This window comes from Pristis pectinata, chromosome 3, assembly GCF_009764475.1.
Source record: "Pristis pectinata isolate sPriPec2 chromosome 3, sPriPec2.1.pri, whole genome shotgun sequence".
Taxonomy (NCBI): Eukaryota; Metazoa; Chordata; class Chondrichthyes; order Rhinopristiformes; family Pristidae; genus Pristis; species Pristis pectinata.
Genome location: NC_067407.1, coordinates 138665901 through 138681068, shown reverse-complemented (window position 1 = coordinate 138681068; position 15168 = coordinate 138665901). Strand labels below are relative to the sequence as shown.

Below are 15168 nucleotides of genomic sequence, written 5' to 3'. Positions count from 1 at the left end.
GTCACATGTACCGAGGTACAGTAAAAAACTTTGTTTTGCATGCCATCCATACAGATTATTTCACAGCAGCAGTGCATTGAGGTAGTCCAAGGGAAAAGCAAGAAAGAATGCAGAATACAGTGTTACAGTTACAGAGAAAGTGCAGTGCAGGCAGACAATAAGATGCAAGGCCATGATGAGGTAAATAGTGAGGTCAAGAGTCTGTCATCCTGTAATGGGGCAACCAGAACTGCACACAATATGCCAAGTGCAGCCTAACCAAAGTTTTATACAACTGCAACATAACTTCCTGACTCTTGTACTCAACACCCCGACCGATGAGGGCAAGCATGCCGTATGCCTTCTTCACCACCCTATCTGCTTATGCCGCCAACTTTCAGGGAGCTGTGGTCTTGGACTCCGAAATCCCTCTGTACACCAATGGTCCTGCCATTGACTGTACACTTTCCCCTTACACCTGACCTCCCAAAGTGCAACGCCTTGCACTTCCCACACAATGCATCTCTCCCGACCTTCTGCGTTACAACAATCGTGCGTAGCGACACATTTTCCTGAGAGGCATCCCTTTCGCAAATCAAGGGACAGCCATGTGACACCTGTGTGTGTGCGCCCGCGTGCACTTGCGATCCCTTTTTCACGTCTCGCGTCCCCCCGTTCCTCTCTTGCAGGAGAGCCGTTGCAAAGCCCAGACGCCTCCGGAGAGATCGGAAGGGAGGTCCCCCCTCCCGAGAGCAGAGCCTTGCCTGCTGCCCGACCCACTGGCCGGGCACTGAGTCAGGAGGGAGCACCCGGACGGGAAGGAGACGATTTGCCAGAGTTCTCAGCATTCCCAGGTGCGGCGATGTTACGGGATCGGAGGAAAGGAGGGGCAGGGATGCCGCTTGCCTGCGCCAACTGAACAGGATGCTGCTTTATAATGGGAACGACGGAGCAGTGGAGAGCGACGATTATTCCCCAGGCGTGCCACAAGTGCAGTCAGAGAAATAGTTTGCCGTCGGACCTTCAGCGGCAGAGCGGACTTTGCGAGGGAAGGGCGCAGTGATTGGAGAGAACGGTTTGATGCGCGGCAGAGTTCTGTGGCAGCAACCGGCGCAGACCAGAGCCGACGAGGAGGTGTGTCCTGGACTTCTGATGGCAGGAGGGAGGCTGCCTTAGGCCCGGCTTCAGACTGTTGTCACCACAGGGCACCGGCAGTCTGGCACTTGCGGCCCTCCACAGCGAGATGGAACCCAAGCACACCGCGCTGAGCTCGGCTCAGCTACAGGACTCCAGTGGCATGGGGCAAGGCAACAGGGAGTGGACGTCCCTGCCCAGAGAGCAGCCCGGCACCTTCGCCGAACAGGTGGCGCCCCGGCGGACGATGGAGGCCGCACAGCCTTATTACCGGGCCCTGCCTTCCGAGGCTGCCCCGCCCCCTCCTCCGCCCCCTCCCCCTCCGCCGCCTCCTCCCCCCCACCACCAGCACCTGCTCGCCAGCCACTACCGCTACCCCCACCCGCCGTTCCCAGCCTTCCCCCGCCACCAGCCCAGCGCCCCGGCTTACCAGCCCAACCCCAGCCCCGAGCCGGGCCCCGATGGCAGGGCCTGGCAGTTCGGTGGCCAGCCGGAGACCGGCAGGACCCCGGAGCCCTTCCTTGGCCCTCCCCAGGCCCGGCCCCACCAGGGGAAGAAGGCGGGGGCCCCGCCGGCCTTCCGCCACTTCCAGCAGGGTGCGCTGGGCCCCAGGGACGAGCGCAAGGCCCGCAAGCCAGGCCGCCACATCTGCCCGTACTGCGGCCGGGCCTGCGCCAAACCCAGCGTGCTGAAGAAGCACATCCGCTCCCACACGGGCGAAAGGCCGTACCCCTGTGGCCCCTGCGGGTTCTCCTTCAAGACCAAGAGCAATCTCTACAAGCACCGTAAATCGCACGCCCACGCCATCAAGGCCGGCCTGGTGCCCGTGGCCGAGCAGGGGGCAAGCCCCGGCGAGGAGCCCGAGCTGCCCTCCGAGGGTGACGAGAGCACGGACACGGACGAGGAGGTGCGGCTGGGCGGCAGGCCCTCGCCCCGGGGGGAACTGGAGGCCTCAGTCACTGGGGGCGACGAGGAGGCCTACCTCCGGGCCGGGTGTGGCGGCCCACCAGCCGAGGAGGAGCCCCCACCCCCTCACCCCCACATGAAGGTTCCCATCCTCATCGTGCCCAGGGCCTCGGGGGGGGCGGGCGGCCAGACTGAGGCCCCCGCCTTCGTCAAGGCTGAGCCCTGCCCGAGCCCCAGCTACGGCGGGCAGCGGGCTGTTAAGCAGAAGCTGGCGCTGAGGCTGAGCGAGAAGCGAGGCCAGGACAGTGAGCAGTCGTCCCTCAACCTCCTCAGCCCCCACAGCAAGGGGAGCACGGACTCCGGCTATTTCTCCCGCTCGGAGAGCGCTGAGCAGCAGGCCAGCCCGCCCAACACCAACGCCAAGTCCTACGCTGAGATCATCTTCGGCAAGTTCGCCCGGCTGGCTCCCAGGCCACTGGTGGCCAACGTCGCCGCCCAGGAGCCCCAGCTGGTGGGTCTGAAGGAGAAGGCCGAGGCCCTGCCCCTGCCCCTGCCCCTGCCCAGCTCCAAGCCCGACATCGAGAAGCTGATCGAGGAGCACATCATCCAGCTGATCGCACGCAACGAGGTGCTGATGGAGCCAGCCCAGGCTGGTAGCGGCAAAGTCCGGCCGTACTTCTTACCTGGGGAGGACGGAGCCTTGGCCTTGCAGCCCAGCAGCAAGGCCGAGGCCTACCGCCTCGGCTCCCGGCTGGCCCAGGCCGAGACGGAGTTGTTGGGCATCCCCGCTGCCGACAGCGGGGAGAGCGCCCCGCTCATCCGTAGCAACTCAATGCCCATAACCTCGGGCAGCGGCTTAGGCGTGCCGCAGGTGCTCCGGGGCAGCCACTCCTTTGACGAGAGGATGACCTCATCCGACGACGTCTTCCACTCCAGCTCCGCAATCCTGTCCCACCAGCGGCTGCTGAAGAGGCAGACAGCCATCGAGCTCTTCCCTGGCCTGGAGGCTCCGTCCCTGTCCGACGAGGCCGAGGCCGGGCACACCCTCCCGCGGGGCGTGCTGGCGCCCAAGGCAGAGGAAGGAGAGTCCGGCGAGGCGGAGGCCCGGTGGGGGCAGAGGGGCCAGGGCTCAGTGTTCGAGTGCGAGGCGTGCGGCGTGAAGTACCAGATCTGGGACAACTTCGAGGCCCACCGCAGGTTCTACTGCATGCCAACGCACGGGCCAAGGGCCAAGGGCCTGGCCCACCGGGCCGCTGCCCCCAGCGAGGTCTGCCCAGAGTACCCGGGCCTACCTCAGGCCCCTTCCCACAAGCCCGGCCAGGGCCCAGAGAACCTGCCCTTCCGCAAGAGGAGGAAGGAGAAGAGCGTGGGGGACGAGGACGAGCTCGCTGGTGACTACGGGAGCACGTACAGCGGCTCCAGCACCTCCCTGGCCTCCCTCTGCGACTCCAAGGCCGAGAGCCTCGACCAGGAGCCGGCGGTCAGGGCCCCTCCCGTCCCGCCACCCGGCGCCCCAAGGGTCGCCGAGGGTTACAAGCTGGGCGGCCTGGCAGACGAGAAGGAGGTGCATGGGCAGGACGAGGGCCCCGGCGCCCCCGAGACCTGGCCTGCCTCGCCTCAGGCCTGCCGCAGACCCGGTGGCAATGAGATCTCCGTCATCCAGCACACCAACTCCCTTAGCCGGCCCAGCTCCTTCGAGCGCACCGAGTCCATGGAGGTGACTCCCTCCCTCCAGCCCGGGGACTCTGCCTCGCCCTCCGAGGCCCAGGACGTCCCTCAGCCCGAGTCATCTGAGGCGGCAGCCCAGTCGGGCCTAGCCTCTTCCCTGTCCCCTCAGCCCAAGCTGGTCCGCCAGCGCAACATCCAGGTCCCCGAGATCCGGGTGACCGAGGAGCCAGACAAGCCCGAGAGAGAGCAGGAACCTCCGGCCAAGGAGCCTGAGAAGGCTGCAGAAGAGTTCCAGTGGCCCCAGCGCAGCGAGACACTGTCCCAGCTGCCAGCCGAGAAGCTGCCACCCAAGAAGAAGAGGCTGCGACTGGCCGAGTTGGAGTACTCGTCCGGGGACTCCAGCTTCGACTCAGGCACCTTGAGTCGCAGTCCCAGCCAGGAGAGCAACTGGTCGCACAGTTCCAGTTTCTCCCTCTCGCTGGACAGGGAGGAGGGGGCGAGGGGGGCGACAGAGCCGGGCCGAGCGCCCGCCGAGTACCTGACTGTGCCCTATGGCACTGCTGGGCCCCAGCAGAAGGAGATGAGGCGCTCAGCCTCTGAGCAGACGCCCTGCCAGCCGTGCGCCGAGGCGGCGGAGGCCCGCAGCAAGTCCTTCGACTACGGGAGCCTGTCGGCCGGCCCGGGGCCCCCGCTGCGCGCCTCCTCGCCTGTGGCAGCAGAGAGGAGGAGGTGCTTCCTGGTCCGGCAGGCCACCCTCAGCCAGTACTCGGAGAGCCCGCAGGGCGAGCAGGCTGCCGAGCCGCCCGAGCCCATGCAGCTGGGCCAGGCCTACCCCCGGCTCCGCTCGCCGTCTCCAGGCTGCCGGTCACCCGGCAACGAGGCCTCCTCCTCCTCCTCCCCCCAGCTCCAGGCCCACCCCTACTTCCCAGGTGAGGGCCCGGCCTTCGGGCCGCGCCCCTACCCCACCCCCGATGCCTACGGCCCCTGGCGGGCCCTCCCCCCGGATCCCGAGGCCTGGCCGGCCGAGGTTAGGCCTCAGGCTCAGGCCAGGCCAGGCCGCTCGCCCTCGCCCCGCGCCTCGCCGCACCACTCGCCCTGCCGGGCCGCCCCACTAGGCCCCATTGCCGCCGGCTCCCGGCCCGCCCCCCCGCTGCTGGTCCCAGTCAGGATCCAGGCCCAGGTGCCCAGCTACGGCAGCGTGACCTACACCAGCGTCTGCCACTCGGCCGCCTCCTCGCGCCGCCAGCCGGGTGGCCTGCCCCTGCGCTCCAGGGCGGAGGAGCAGGCCTCGGGCCGGGCTCCCTCCTCCTCCTCCGCCCAGAGGGGTCCCTTCCTGCCCTGGCGCTTGGCCCCCTCTCCGGCCGGGCGCACTGGCCCGGAGCCGGGCCCGCCCCTGCCCCTGGGCCTGGCAGAGGGCTGCTCGCCCGCCGGAGGCAGCAAGCGGGTGCTGTCGCCTGCCAGCAGCCTGGAGCTGGTGCTGGAGAGCCAGCAGCAGAAGCGGGTGAAGGAGGAGAGGATCTGTGGGCAGATGATGGAGAAGCTCAGCCTGCAGGAGTCCTCCTCCCCACCCTCCTCCTCCCCCTCCTCCTTCTCCTCCTCCATCGCTGCCCCGGCAACCAAGCCCCTCAAGCCCCAGCTGGTGAGGCAGCGCTGCACCACCGAGCTGAGGGAAGGCCGGGCCTCCTCGCCCTCGCTTTCCTCCTCCTCCTCCTCCTCCTCTTCCTCCTCCTCGCAGGACCTCCGGCCCCGTCCCCTCCCCGAGGTGGAGGGCGCCGGCGGAGAGAGCCCCCTGGCCCCCTCACCCGAGCCGCCCCCCTCCGCTGCCCACCGCTTCCCCATCAGCATGGTGGTGCAGGCGCCCTCGGGGCTGGGGGGCACCCTCCTGCTGGCCGACGCCTCCGACCTGCAGCAGTTCCTGCAGTTCCCCAGCCTGCGCAGCGCGGTGACCGTCAGCTGGTGCTTCCTGAACTACACCAAGCCCAACCCCGCCCGCCAGACTGCCCCCAAGTCCTCCATCTACGCCACCTGGTGTGTCAGCTCGTACAACCCCAACCCGCCCGGCACGCCCACCAAGGTGGCCCTTGCCTTGCTGCGCTCCCGCCAGAGGGCCTGCCCGGAGATCTACATCACCTCCGCCGTCGGATGGCCCAGTGCCGGCAAGTTGGTGGCTTCCAGCCGGTGGAAACAGCGACTAGCACAGGTAATGGACGGGCACTGTCGCTCACTGCTGCACCGGGTGATGGGTGGTGTGTGTGTGGGTCTGGGGCGCTCTCTGTCTCTCACACATGCAGATACATGCAGATACATACACACACACACAGGCTCATGCACACGCTCTCACACACACACACACACACACACACACACACACACACACACACAATTAAACAGGCAGACATGCATGCACTCACTCATGCACACACGTGTGCTGGCACGCACATACAAGCACACACAGACGTGCGCACACACAGGCACACACACAGATACACACACACAAAGATACGTTCACACAGACACATGCACAGACACAAACCCACACAAACACAGACACACACAGGCACCCGCACACACACACACACACACACACACACACAGTCACACACACACACTCACAGACACACACACACAGAGGCACAGCCACACACACGTAATTAAACAGACTCACATGCATGCACGCATGCACACACATGTGCCCGCACACACACAAGAGCAGACACACAGACACACGGACACGCACATACACACAGGTACGCACACACAGACACATGCACAGACACAAAGCCACACATGCACATATGTGCACGCACAGACGTACATGCACGCACACACCTGCAATGAAACAAGCAGACACGCATGCACACAATTAAACACACACACACACACAACTGGGGTCGTGCACACGTTCACACATGTACATGCACACACAGATATATACAAGCACACTCTCATACAGGTATTCACAAATAAACACACAGACACACATATGCACATTATCAATAACAACATTTAAAAGACATTTGGACGGGTACATGGATAGGAAAGGTTTAGAGGGATACGGGCCAAACGCGGGAAAATGGGACCAGCTTGGAATGGGATCTTGGTCGGCACGGACCAGTTGGGCCAAAGGCCCTGCTCCCCGCTGTATGACTCTATGCACACACACACACACACACACACACACACACACACACACACACACACACACACACACACACACACACACACACACACACACACACACACACACACACACACACACACACACACACACAGAGAAATGACTGGGGCATAATTGATTATTTAATTTCCTTTAGTGAAAATGCCAGAAATACTGGTGGATGGGGGTCCAATGATTAAGAGAGTGGCACATAGTGTAAAGTAGGAAAATGTGAGATTATCCACCTGGGTCAGGAGCGAATATTTTTCAAATGGTTAGAAGCTCTTGAAAGGTGCTCAGAGAGATCTGGGTGAAAATGGACTCACAAAAGAATATTCGAAGGGAAAGAGAGAGCATTTTAATCCTAACAAGTTTTCAGGGGGGTGGGAACAACAGAATGAGATGGAAGGTGGTGGGAAGGTTATTGGAGAGTTCTACAGCTCTACGAACGGGCAAGCAGATGCAGAAGGGCCTTCTCCAGCGCCGAGAGCCTCTCAAGCTGTGCGAGGATGAATCCATCCCGTGCTCTGAGCCGGACTGTCGGCAGAGAAAGAGGTCCCACTGACCCAGGAAGGGTTAAAAACTGAACTAAGGCGGCAGAGAAAAAATAACAAGGTACCATCTGTCTTCCACAGATTAAGTGGTACGAATCTTCCCAGCAAGAGAGTGACAGAACTGGAAGGAAAACAGCAGGAAGTTTGGAGAAGGAGAGGGATAAGATGGAGACGTGTGTCACCAAAGACCATGGAACCAAGATGATTGAGCCCACAAGGATTAAAATCTTTGACGGAGGGTAGGCATCCCAGGGATACCAATGTCTTTGATGTGAAAATATTTACAGATCGTAAGCTTTTTTATTATTTTGTGCACCATTTACTTAGGTTCAGACTCTCTCCCTCAGACAGAGCTGTGGTATGAATCAGGGACTGTAGGACCAGCTCCTGGTGACATTCTCAAGTGTTCCCGCTGCACCCACACTGAACGAGGAAGCAATTCCCCCTTCTCCAGTGTATCTACACCTCTGGATAAGGAGATATGTTCCGAAGCAGAGCAGGCAAACTGCAGAAACTGTACTTTATAACTTCAGTGGAAAAATAGATTCATGGGATGCTACGGGTGACGGGTGTGTCAGTGGTCAGCGTGGTGTATGTCGGGGTCAGTGTGGGCTGAGGGGTGTGTCAGTGGTCAGCGTGGTGTGTGTCGGGGTCAGTGTGGGCTGAGGGGTGTGTCAGTGGTCAGCGTGGTGTGTGTCGGGGTCAGTGTGGGCTGAGGGGTGTGTCAGTGGTCAGCGTGGTGTGTGTCGGGGTCAGTGTGGGCTGAGGGGTGTGTCAGTGGTCAGCGTGGTGTGTGTCGGGGTCAGTGTGGGCTGAGGGGTGTGTCAGTGGTCAGCGTGGTGTGTGTCGGGGTCAGTGTGGGCTGAGGGGTGTGTCAGTGGTCAGTGTGGTGTGTGTCGGGGTCAGTGTGGGCTGAGGGGTGTGTCAGTGGTCAGTGTGGTGTGTGTCGGGGTCAGTGTGGGCTGAGGGGTGTGTCAGTGGTCAGTGTGGTGTGTGTCGGGGTCAGTGTGGGCTGAGGGGTGTGTCAGTGGTCAGTGTGGTGTGTGTCGGGGTCAGTGTGGGCTGAGGGGTGTGTCAGTGGTCAGTGTGGTGTGTGTCGGGGTCAGTGTGTGGTGAGGGGTGTGTCAGTGGTCAGTGTGGTGTGTGTCGGGGTCAGTGTGGGCTGAGGGGTGTGTCAGTGGTCAGTGTGGTGTGTGTCGGGGTCAGTGTGTGGTGAGGGGTGTGTCAGTGGTCAGTGTGGTGTGTGTCGGGGTCAGTGTGTGGTGAGGGGTGTGTCAGTGGTCAGTGTGGTGTGTGTCGGGGTCAGTGTGGGCTGAGGGGTGTGTCAGTGGTCAGCGTGGTGTATGTCGGGGTCAGTGTGGGCTGAGGGGTGTGTCAGTGGTCAGTGTGGTGTGTGTCGGGGTCAGTGTGGGCTGAGGGGTGTGTCAGTGGTCAGTGTGGTGTGTGTCGGGGTCAGTGTGTGGTGAGGGGTGTGTCAGTGGTCAGTGTGGTGTGTGTCGGGGTCAGTGTGTGGTGAGGGGTGTGTCAGTGGTCAGTGTGGTGTGTGTCGGGGTCAGTGTGGGCTGAGGGGTGTGTCAGTGGTCAGCGTGGTGTGTGTCGGGGTCAGTGTGGGCTGAGGGGTGTGTCAGTGGTCAGTGTGGTGTGTGTCGGGGTCAGTGTGGGCTGAGGGGTGTGTCAGTGGTCAGTGTGGTGTGTGTCGGGGTCAGTGTGGGCTGAGGGGTGTGTCAGTGGTCAGTGTGGTGTGTGTCGGGGTCAGTGTGTGGTGAGGGGTGTGTCAGTGGTCAGTGTGGTGTGTGTCGGGGTCAGTGTGTGGTGAGGGGTGTGTCAGTGGTCAGTGTGGTGTGTGTCGGGGTCAGTGTGGGCTGAGGGGTGTGTCAGTGGTCAGCGTGGTGTATGTCGGGGTCAGTGTGGGCTGAGGGGTGTGTCAGTGGTCAGTGTGGTGTGTGTCGGGGTCAGTGTGTGGTGAGGGGTGTGTCAGTGGTCAGTGTGGTGTGTGTCGGGGTCAGTGTGGGCTGAGGGGTGTGTCAGTGGTCAGTGTGGTGTGTGTCGGGGTCAGTGTGTGGTGAGGGGTGTGTCAGTGGTCAGTGTGGTGTGTGTCGGGGTCAGTGTGGGCTGAGGGGTGTGTCAGTGGTAAGTGTGGTGTGTGTCGGGGTCAGTGTGGGCTGAGGGGTGTGTCAGTGGTCAGTGTGGTGTGTGTCGGGGTCAGTGTGGGCTGAGGGATGTGTCAGTGGTCAGTGTGGTGTGTGTCGGGGTCAGTGTGGGCTGAGGGGTGTGTCAGTGGTCAGTGTGGTGTGTGTCGGGGTCAGTGTGGGCTGAGGGGTGTGTCAGTGGTCAGTATGGTGTGTGTCGGGGTCAGTGTGGGCTGAGGGGTGTGTCAGTGGTCAGCGTGGTGTATGTCGGGGTTAGTGTGGGCTGAGGGGTGTGTCAGTGGTCAGTGTGGTGTGTGTTGGGGTCAGTGTGGGCTGAGGGGTGTGTCAGGGGTTGGTGGGGTAAGGGGTGAGTCAGGGGTTGATGTGAGGTGATGAGTGTGTCAGGGGTCAGTGTGGGGTGAGGGGTGTGTCAGGGGTTGGTGTGGGGTGAGGGGTGTGTCAGGGGTCAGTGTGAGGTGAGGGGTGTATCAGGGGTCGGTGACACTGTAACACTGAACTCTCTCACACACCGACGCTGTGTTTTTCTATGTCAGAGCTGTTAAAGTGAAGCCTCTCCTCGGTGTAAACCCAAAGAGATCTCCACACTGCTCTCCGCCGATGGGGCAGGGAGGGACAGTTGGTGTGTACAGTTGCCCATATGCAGTGTTACTGACTGGGTCAGGCAGTTGGATCATAAACTCAGCTGTGAAGTCGTGGGACTTCCAGTAGACGTACACGAGGGTGTGGATCGCGTTATTTTGCCTGCCCACATGTGTTGCTACAATTACCTCCCCTTTCACTATGAGGCCAACTCTTCAGATTTCACCTGGTGTGACTGGGGCTGTGTGATTCTCTCAGTGAATGCTCAGTTCCAGGGCTCTGGTTCTGTCCCACACGCATGTTAACTGGACCACATGTGCACACACACACACACACACGTTAACTGGACCGCGCATACACACACACATGCCGACACATGCATATGTGTGCACATATGCGTGCACGCACACAGACATGCAAACAGAAACACGTGTGCATGCACACATGTGCATTTACACCACACACACACAAACATACACATGCGTGGAGACACACGCTGATACAGACATACAATCACGCATAGACACACACATCATGTACGCATGTACACACAGACGCAGACACACACACATACACTCACGTGCAGACACATACAAACGTACTACTATGCTCACACCAGTACGTAAACTAGGCTTACACATCCATGCATAGCAGTGCACATGCACAGGGTCGTGTAGGTGCACACAGATGTACAGAGGAAACATACCCAAAATAGTAGGCGTGTATGTGCACCAGATTCTCTGTGACACCCACTGCTTCTCCATTGTCTTAGCCACAGTTTATGACACAATGTGATGATTTAACTCAATAACCTGTTATTTGCTGGTGAAGGTTGAACATCGCATTGTGATTTACCACTGAAGACAGAATTGTCTCAGTATGACTAACAATCGGTCTGTGAACGGCTTCAGGAGTTAATGTGCACTAAGCAAGTCGAATCCTGGTGTGACATTCCTGCTCACTCCCAAGCCCTTCCCCCCATACAATATACACACTGCTCCGGAAGAAAAAGTTGTGATTTATAAAATTAGTTGGGTCTGTGGTCAAGTAAATTGGATGTGTCCATTTACTTGACCTCAGAGTGTAGAAGAATGAGGGGTGATCTTATAGAGGTGTATGGAATCATGAGGGACATACATAGAATATAGAACATAGAACAGTACAGCACAATACAGGCCCTTCGGCCCACAATGTTGTGACGACCTTTAAACCTCGCCTAAGACTATCTAACCCCCTTCCTCCCACATATCCCTCTATTTTAAATTCGTCCATATGCTTATCTAGTAACCTCTTGAATTTGACCAATGTACCTGCCTCCACCACTGCTCTCTGGGTATAAAACCTTCCTCTGATATCTCCCTTGAACTTCCCACCCATTACCTTAAAGCCATGCCCTCTTGTATTGAGCATTGGTGCCCTGGGAAAGAGGTGCTGGCTGTCCACTCTATCTATTCCTCTTAATATTTTGTACACCTCTATCATGTCTCCTGTCATCCTACTTCTCTCCAAACAGTAAAGCCCTAGGCTCCCTTAGTCTCTCCTCATAATGCATACTCATAATGCATAGATAGGGTCAATGCACACAGTCTTTTTCCCAGGGGTGGGGAATCAAGAACTAGAGGGCACAGGTTTAAGGTGAGAAGGGGGAGATTTAATAGGAACCTGAGGGGTAATTTTTTCACCCAGAGGGTGGTCAGTATATGGAACGAGCTGCCAGAGGAAGTGGTTGTGGCAGGTTGACTAACGACATTTAAAAGGTACTTGCACAGGTACATGAATAGGAAAGGTTTAGAGGGATATGGGCCAAACGCGGGCAAATGGGACTCGCTTAGATGGGAATCTTGGTCGGCATAGACCAGTTGGGCCGGAAGGCCTGTTTCTGTGCTCTGTGACTATGACTGAATGTACTCCCACATTCTAATCTTTCTCTGACTCCATGAGGTGTAACTCAGGGGCTTCTCCACAGCCCAGTACTGGTTGGAGGTTTTCCTCGGGAAGCCATCTGAACATAGGGACGGGGAGAATTTTCAGCCAGGTCTTCGGCCCAGCTGGTCCAAGATACCCATCCAAGCTAGTCCCAAGGTTCTCCCGCTGCCTCAGTTCCATCTTTGTTTGTAATTTTAGAACAGAGAACATTACAGCACAGTACAGGCCCTTCGGCCCACAATGTTGTGCCGATATTTTATCCTGCGCTAAGATCTATCTAACCCTTCCCTCCCACATAGCCCTCCATTTCTCTATCATTCATGAGTCTATCTAAGAGTCTCTTAAATGTCCCTAATGTATCTGCCCCCACAACCTCTGCCGGCAGTGGGTTCCATGCACCCACCACTCTCTGTGTAAAAAATTTACCCCTGACATCCCCCTTATACCTTCCTCCAATCACATTAAAATTATATCCCCTTGTGTTAGCCATTGTCGCCCTGGGTAAAAGTCTTTAACTGTCCACTCGATCTATGCCTCTTATCACCTTGTACACCTCTATCAAGTCACCTCTCATCCTCCTCCTCTCCAAAGAGAAAAGCCCGACCTCGCTCAACCTATCTAGGAAAATAATCTACAAATCTCACATCTTCCATTATGTCCCGAGCAGTCTCCACACTGGGAGAGACTTCCACATGTCAACAGCTCCACAACACCTCAGGACCGACTGCTGACATTAGTTTACACTATGAGTTGTTAACATCCAGGATATTGCCTTGTTGAAGCAAATTGCTGTCAAATTAAAAGCTGCAGCTTGTGGAGCCACTGCCTCAAAGCTCCAGATACCCCGGGTTCAATCCTAACCTCCAGTGCTGTCTGTGTGGAGTTTGCATGTCCTCCCTATGCACTGGTTTCCTCCCAAATCTCAAAGACATAAGACCACAAGATGTAGGAGCAGAATCAGGCCATTCAGCCCACTGAGTCTGCTCCACCATTCAGTCATGGCTGATTTTTTCAACCCCATTCTCCCACTTTCTCCCTGCAACCCTTAACCTACAAACATGCGGGTGGGCAGGTTGTATCGGTGTTGTAAATTGCCCCTCGTGTGCAGCTGGGTGGTAGAATTGTGGGGGAGTTATCGGGCATGTGAGAGAGAATAGATTACAGAGCAAAAAGTGGGAGAATAGCATTGATGGGATTGGTTTGAGAGCTGGCATTGCCTCGATGGGCCAAATGGTCTGCTAGGAACTATGCAAAGTCAGGCCGCAATCAGTGAGGATAGGCAGCAACACCTTCAGCATGATTATTCCCAACACTGGTGCCCCACAAGGCTGTGTCCTCAGCCCCCTACTCTACTCCCTATATACTCATGACTGCATGGCCAGATTCTGCTCTAACTCCATCTACAAGTTTGCAGATGATAACACTGTGGTAGGCCATATCTCAAACAACGATGAGTTGGAAGGAGATAGAGAGCTTAGTGACATGGTGTCATGACAACAACCTTTCCCTAAATGTCAGCGAAACAAAAGAGCTTGTCATCGACTTCAGGAAAGGGGGTGGTGTACATGCTCCTGTCTATATCAACGGTGCTGAGGTCGAGAGGGTTGAGAGTTTCAGGTTCGTTGGAGTGAACATTACCAATAACCTGTCCTGGTCCAACCATATAGACGCCACAGCCAAGAAAGCTCACCAGTACCTCTACTTCCTCAGGAGGCTAAAAAAATTTGGCATGTCCCCTTTGACACTCACCAACTTTTATCAAATCACCATAGGAAGCATCCTATCTGGATGCATCACGGCTTGATATGACAACTGCTCCGCCTGGGACCACAAGAAACTGCAGAGAGATACAGCCCAGCACATCATGGAAACCAGCCTCCCCTCCATGGACTCTTGTCTATACCTCTCGCTGCCTTGGTGAAGCAGCCAGCATAATCAACGACCCCACCTATCCGGGTCATTCTCTCTTCTCCCCTCTCCCATCAGGCAGAAGATACAGGAGCCTGAGGGCACGTACCACCAGGCCCAAGGACAGCTTCTATCCCGCTGTTATAAGACTATTGAATGGTTCCCTTATACGATGAGATGGACTCTTGACCTCACAATCTACCTTGTTTGACCTTGCACCTTATTGTCTACCTGCAATGCACTTCCCTGTACCCTGTATACTGTTATTGTTTTTACCCTGTACTACCTCAATGCTCTGTGTAATGCATTGATCTGTACGAACAGTATACAAGACAAGTTTTTCACTATACCTCGGTACAAGTGACAATAATAAACCAATAGCAATAATAATTTATGAAATGCACTTCTATTTAAAACAAAAATCTCGTGGCATTTCAGAGGAGCATTAGAAAAAAACTGGACCCCATTGGGAGACTGGGGCAGGTAGTCAAAAATGTTGCCAGAAAGGTTGGTTTTGAGAAGTTTCTTAAGGGAGGAGAGAGGGGAGCGATGTAGGGTTAATGGAGGCACTCCCAGAGCTCGGGTCTCAGGTTGATGATGAAACAGTTAAGTTCAGGGATGTGCGAGGGCACAGCTCTGAAGAGCTGAAGGATTTCAGGCGGGTTTTAGGGATGAAGGAGATGGGGAGAGAGAGAGAGATCTGAAAAGATGAAGAATTGTAAACTCAGTGTTCCTTGACTGCAGCAGGCTTGGTGAGCAGGAGTTTGTGTGCATTAGGATATGGGGTGATCCAAAGTTTGCAGAGCAGAGTCACAGAGCAATACATCACAGATACAGGCCCTTCGGCCCAACCAGCCCATGCCGACCATGGTGCCCACCCAGCTAGTCCCAATTTCTTGCGTTCGGCCCAAATCCCTCTCCATGTATCTATCCAAGTGCTTCTTAAATGATACTGTTGTACCTGCCTCACCCACTTCCTCGGGCAGCTCGTTCCATATACTCACCACCCTCTGCGTGAAAAAGTTGCCCCTCAGGTCCCTTTTAAATCTTTCCCCTCTCATCCTAAACCTATGCCCCCTAGTTTTGGACTCCCCTACCCTGGGGAAAAGACTGTTACCGTCCACCTTATCTATGCCTCTCATTATTTTAACCACTTCTATAAGGTCTCCCCTCATTCTCCTACATTCTAAGGAATAAAGACCTTGCC

At 57.2% G+C, this 15168-nt stretch overlaps 1 protein-coding gene across 8 annotated transcripts in view; it reads left to right on the top strand.

Moving 5' to 3' along the window:
* hivep2a (HIVEP zinc finger 2a) overlaps nt 1-15168 on the top strand; it is a 250346-nt gene that overhangs the window by 214832 nt on the left and 20346 nt on the right. For all 8 annotated transcript variants that reach the window (XM_052011708.1, XM_052011709.1, XM_052011710.1 and 5 more), the window contains 2 exons: nt 669-5887; nt 7480-7637. In XM_052011708.1, the coding sequence (XP_051867668.1) occupies nt 1223-5887; nt 7480-7637 (4823 nt within the window). In that variant the 5' untranslated portion in view covers nt 669-1222. The remainder of the gene's footprint in view (nt 1-668; nt 5888-7479; nt 7638-15168) is intronic.